The 6,000-nt window shown below is 37.8% G+C and overlaps 1 protein-coding gene across 1 annotated transcript in view; it reads right to left on the bottom strand.

The window, feature by feature from the left end:
* Positions 1-400: 400 nt before the first annotated feature.
* Positions 401-6,000, bottom strand: part of Rap2a (RAP2A, member of RAS oncogene family) — a 37,501-nt gene continuing 31,901 nt past the window's right edge. Inside the window, exon 2 of the mRNA XM_013360947.4 lies at positions 401-4,151. Coding sequence (XP_013216401.3) covers positions 3,914-4,151 — 238 coding nt within the window. The 3' untranslated portion in view covers positions 401-3,913. The remainder of the gene's footprint in view (positions 4,152-6,000) is intronic.

Here is a 6,000-nt window from a genome sequence, read left to right as displayed (position 1 = left end):
CCCTGCAGACCCACATGACCTGTTACAGCCTCTGGTTGTCACTAGAACACTGAAACATTTTGGTGATGTAGGCAGGATCATAAACCAACTGCTAATTAATGTTAATTATCTAGAAAAATTCTGTTAACTTTAGCATCAGGCAATCATAAAAAAATCACTTATAAAGATACATTTATATCCATTCAAAATGACTCATTTAAAAATTTTCCTCCTGTTACTTTTATTTTTCAAGGTTATGGAAATGGCCAACCATTATTTGATGAATTCTCAACTTAATTCAGCTTAAATATTTCTGTAGGAAGAGTACTAAATTCATTACATGACAAATTCGTACTTGTTTCTGTATGAAATAAATAATTTCACTCATGAGCATGTTCAAAACAAAAAACAAAACCAAGAGTTTCATTAAATAAATTTATTTGTTAAAATAATTTAACTCCAAATACAACTTTTGAATTTGCATTGAGTTATAACTACAATTCGTGTTTTAATTGAAATGTCAAGGTTTAACAACTGACATTGTTACAAAACAATAAACTGTTGTTCAATTTTAAATGGTCAGTTGTATTAGAGTTGAACAATTAACTGTGAACTATATCTCTGGGAAACCCCAAATCAATAATGACAAGTCTGTTTTCAAAACCTACTGCAGTCATTCTTGAAACCCTGATCAAGATTTAATAGATGCACAATGACAAGTTAAAAAAGGAACAAAGAAAAAGACCCCCATAGTCTTTAACATCTGATTGGCTAAAGAGACAATTAAAGCTTAACCAGCGCTAACACAGGACTATTGATAAGAATAAAATCCAAAAAAATAAAAAATAAAAACCCAACAGCGACAAACAAAACAAAACACTTTCACATTCAGATACTGACAACATTCACACTGGAAAATCCACCCTTGAAAACAAACACCAGACATCCTTAGGCAACATTCTTTTATACCAAAAAGCAAATATCAGTAGTTTTACCACAGAAAAAATGATGGCAACTGCAAAAGTTCAGTCCTAATCTACAAACCGAAGGGGAAAATCATCAAAGCACCTTTCAATAGTTTAAGGGAAGATTTTATGTAATACTTCTGATCAGATGCTGGCTTGTTTTGTGTAAGCTGAACAAAATGAAAGGCATCAGTTACCATCACTATCACAGCTTAAAGGAACCCAAAAGTTGCAATATTAAAAGAAAAAAAAACTTAAAAAAATGCTGCCTTTGAATCAAAGTCAAAAACAAAAGAAAACCTTATCACAAGAGCTAAAGAAAAAGTGGGTCTTTGGATCAAACCATAATATTTTTAAGGCATGTTAGAAAAACTTCCACTTAAGTAGTTGCTAGTCTGATCAGGGCATATAATAAATAGTGACCCACAGTCACCAACTCTCCTCTGTAGCCACTATTTTTTCATGTGCCAACAAGTGTAATCTTTCTGTTCTTGAGCTTTTTATTCCCATCTCAGCACACACATTCATTCAGGCCGAGCTGGATTCCTGCCAGAGGAAGGCTGACAGGGTAGAGGAGGGACTCCCGTTCAGGGACCACTTATGCTCTGTCACTCCCACAGAGGGCTGCGTGGCGACACTGGTCAGGGAGCCGAATCAGCTTTTAGTAACATCCTTATGGTAAAAGTCCACCTGGTCTGACAAACCCTTCTCAGGAAGCCCCAAATTTTCACCTTTTCCACCTAACACGTTGCCAGACCTCTCATTTTCTCACCTATTTTTCACATCTGCATAGCAATCCATGATAGAAAAACGTGGAATCTGTACAGCTGATTCTAATATGTAGTCTTAGTTATCATAAATTGCTATGAATTATGAAATTCTAAGAAAATGATCATTACTAGAAGTTAGAGGCTTCAAAACTCAACCAATTCATTAATAAATATTTCTACTTCAGTAGATAAACCATCCTTGTTGAATCTTTGATTTCTCTATGTGTTTGAGTTAAATCAATTTTTACACAGTGAAATCTGTTTCAAGAAAATTGGTTAAAACTTTTTGCCCTATAAACAAGGTGCTTCATAATTGAAGGTTATAAAAAATTATACTGAAGAATGTAAATATTCACAATTCAAAGATTTCTCTAACAACCACGGCCTGGTTTCACCCACATTATTTCTTCAGTTTTCTTCTCTATGAAAAATACTATCAACCTTTATTTCTATCTGTAAGCTTAATGCCAGTTACTAAACACTCGGGGGCTACCCACGATTTCAATGATGTATAAAAGATACTTAAATAATTTCAAAGGAAAAAATGTTCTCAATACACTATATTCTGCAGTATAGATTCTCAGTATAGGCAATTATCTCCGACTTGTGCCAAATTCTTAGGAACGATAAACACACATGCACACACAAACACACACTCTTCCCTCAGTTACACACATAAGACCAGAGGTTACTTGCACAAGACTGAAACCAAGAAAATGTGGGGTGGTAGGTATATTGCAGGCTCAGTGATATTGCAGTTCTGAAGGCCAAATTTATCTCCAGAGGGCGGGCTCGAGATAATCTCTTCAGCATTTCAAACTCTGAAGTGAGGTGAAAACCCTTCTACACTTGATTGTAAAACTTCGGAATAGGTTTTTCCTGTGCCATTACTCATGCAAATGATAAATACTTCACGGCTATGAAAACCAAAAATTCAGAGCTTGAGCACCTTTTCAAAACAAAATATTCACTCTAGCTTTATTTGCCACTTCAGTAATCAGGGCAAAATTGTTATAAGAAAACCTTTATAGAATTCTCCAGGCAAATTAAAGATAAAAGGCTTTTTGTCCCTAACCTTCCACTCTATAATTTATGTTCTACTTTTAAGCCCAAATTATTTCACATGGTTATTCAATTTTTTTAAATGCCTGCAATAAAGCTCTGCTACAGCAAACTGGATTTCCAGAGCAGGTTAGCCAAGGTCACGTCATAACCAGAGCCCTTAAAGGCAAGGAGGAATTGGCTGCTTTAACGAACGTAAAAATGCCAGATATCTGTGCTGTCCTGTGCGGTTTCTGCGAACGGGAACCTGTGGCTGCAACATGGCTTCATTTTCCTCTCGTGGTGGTGCTAGTCATCTACTCAGTGCTGCTGTTAGTAAGGCTAGGCATCTCCCCCTCAGCTGCTTCCTTCTTGTTCAGTAAGGAAAGGCCAGCCCTGCTCGGGCAACGGAGGCTGGGCTGGGAGTTTTCACTCGGATCCAACCCTCGTGACGGCCTCCATTTCCGTGGCCAAGCAGGTGACTGAACGGATTCTAGAGCCAGACTGGATTTCCACACAACCTTGTTCTGACTTTTGCTCTATCAAGGATTGATGCACGAGTTAGTTCCATGTCACAAATTAGGAGAACATCTATAATTAAGAGTCAACTTTGAGAGACAGAAACGTGTCAGCTGAGCAAGGCTTCCCTGCGACGCTGTGGCAGGCCAGCTGTTCTCTCACTCGATGGAATTCACTGTTAGAGACTCCATCCCAATTCGGGAAATTCAGTACTCTCGTAGGAAAATATTTCTCCTTTACTTATTTTTTTAAAGAAGACAAAATATTTTAATTGTTAAGTGGTCATAGGAATCTTCTGTTTTCTCCCTCATAATTATTTTAAATTTATACAACAGGTGCTTCTGTCAACTCAGTGACAATGCCGTCAACATTTTCAAACGAGATCACCCTGTAGATGGATGGGCTATGCCTTCAAGTTGCAGATGCACAAAGGAGACTGAGGACGATGGTGAAAACTGTAGGTACTGAACCCAAATGTACTCAGAGACATTGGCTGACAGTCACTGCTCGTTTGTGAATAGAGCTGCAGTGCACTGGAGATTCACACTATGCATCCTGCCAACTCTGCGATGGAGTAGACGAAGTTTCTATCGCCTACAATACTGGGCAAATCCTGACCACGATAGCCAGAGTTGGATGCTATTGTATGTTACAGGCAGAACAGCACGGATCATCTTTGTCAGGCTGAGCAGCATAGTTCATCTGCCTCACAATTTCTGCAAAGAGTTCGTCCACCATTGTTTTACTCTTGGCAGAAGTCTCCATAAAGGGGCAGCCCCACTCTTCCGCAAGGGCTCGGCCTTCATTGGAGGACACTTCTCTTTCACTCTCCAGGTCCACTTTGTTCCCAACCAAGATGACTGGCACTTTCTCATACCTACAAAACACACATAACATAGCAGTTAGCATAAAGTTACACAGGTAGAATGAATTTTCTCTTTTCCCTCCAAATTCCACCATGGTCTCTTCAGTTGCATGAAAAAAGTATTTGCACTACTTGGCTTGACACCTACCTGAGGGCATTTTGAAGATGCTCTCAGAGTGGATCATAAAATGAGTTTTTCAAAATGATGTTTTTAATTAATCAATTAAACATCCTTTAAAAGTCAAGTTACCTTTCCAGATACAGTTGGGAAATCATTCTCAGAATCTCAAACTAACTCCTCTTAGATTAATCTGAAATATTTTGTGTTCTAAGAGATGCTTACTCAAAATTTCAGTGATCATGTAATAATTAGCTTTAGTGAGTAAACAAACAATTTATAATTGTCAGCATTTTACTATATTCTGTAAGTATTCAAAACCAATAATGTTCTAAGAGTCCCTAAATAATAAACCAAAATAAATGGAAATCATTAAGATGAAAACCACCAAATATGACAATATCTCATATCTTTATTAAAAGACTGTTACAAATTAGTTAACTGAAAGAGAAACAATTATGGTTCTTTTTAGACTGATAAGTATTAAACATTTCAATCATTAGCCTTATTCAATGTTATTTATCTCTTTCCTTTTTAACTAGAGTGTCTCTGAGTAAATATGTTTGGAAAAAGTTAAATTGATAAAGCTGGTGATAAGAACAAAGAAAAGAGGTCCTAAATTATTTTGAGACATAAAGATGATTATCTTTACAATGGCTGCTCCAGATGTCATAGCGTGGAAAATACCTGGTGCTGATCTGCACATTTACTGTGCGTCATCTAAGAAATGCAGCTAATGTTTCATAAGACCACTGTTTTCACCTTAAAGGTCGTTTCAAAAGGGTTTTCTGTGTGTGTATGCTTTTTGTGATTTCTAGTATAAATCGGGGGGCCAGTGGGGAGGGCACGCGCCCATGTGTGTTCCCCTAAGCAGAATGCACCTCTGATTTATAGGGGAATAGCAAAACTGCACACCAGTGATACCAAATGTGACCAGACACAGTTCATCTGTAAGAAGAGGAAACCACCACATAGTCAAGACTTTACTGAGGCAGGATTCATCAGTTTTCATCGTTCAGGAAACTGAATAATAGGCAGATAGTTACTGTTTGCTATAGTACTTGAACAATTTTATCATCCTATCAAGATGGTTCTGTACTCACTCTAATTTGCTAACCAAACATATTCCCAACAGAATCTCACTTTCTCTTTGGCACTAGATCAGACTAAGAATGGCCTCAACAAGAGGGCATACTGCAGGCAGTGTGCCATTTAGCAATTTAAAACAACAACAGCTTAAAAATGAGTGGGAGTAACATCAAGGGTAAATCTCGAATTTGGATATGATCATTTTGTAGGAAATAGATCTGGACAACTCCAATTTCTATCAAAGGACTCTGAATTTACAGTCTATCAACTGTACCTTGTGATTTCTGGTCTTAGATCATGCTGAGAGCTCTGAACACATGACACAAGGACATTGAACATCTTCTAGGACTCTTACATATAAATGATTGTGTGGACCTCTTGGCCCCTGGAAGGACAATTGGCAGAGAGAATGAAGCTGCGCTACAGAGCACCACCCATCAGTTACTCTGCAAATAAGCCCTCTTGACTGATCTGTGCTGCAGAGAAGCTGGAGGAGCTCCGCTGCCAGCCCCGTCACAATGTCAGTTCTCATCTGTTTACTTGCAAAGATATAACTGCATGTCCTTCTCCTATGGAAGCTCACATGGCTCAGCATGCTTTACACGCTTTCCTCATCAGTGAAGTAACTTATAAACATTAATACAATTAAGGAAA

The sequence above is a fragment of the Ictidomys tridecemlineatus genome, chromosome 6 (assembly GCF_052094955.1).
Source record: "Ictidomys tridecemlineatus isolate mIctTri1 chromosome 6, mIctTri1.hap1, whole genome shotgun sequence".
Classification (NCBI taxonomy): Eukaryota; Metazoa; Chordata; class Mammalia; order Rodentia; family Sciuridae; genus Ictidomys; species Ictidomys tridecemlineatus.
The sequence above is the reverse complement of the archived record's forward strand: the minus strand, read 5'-3'. Positions and strand labels throughout refer to the sequence as shown.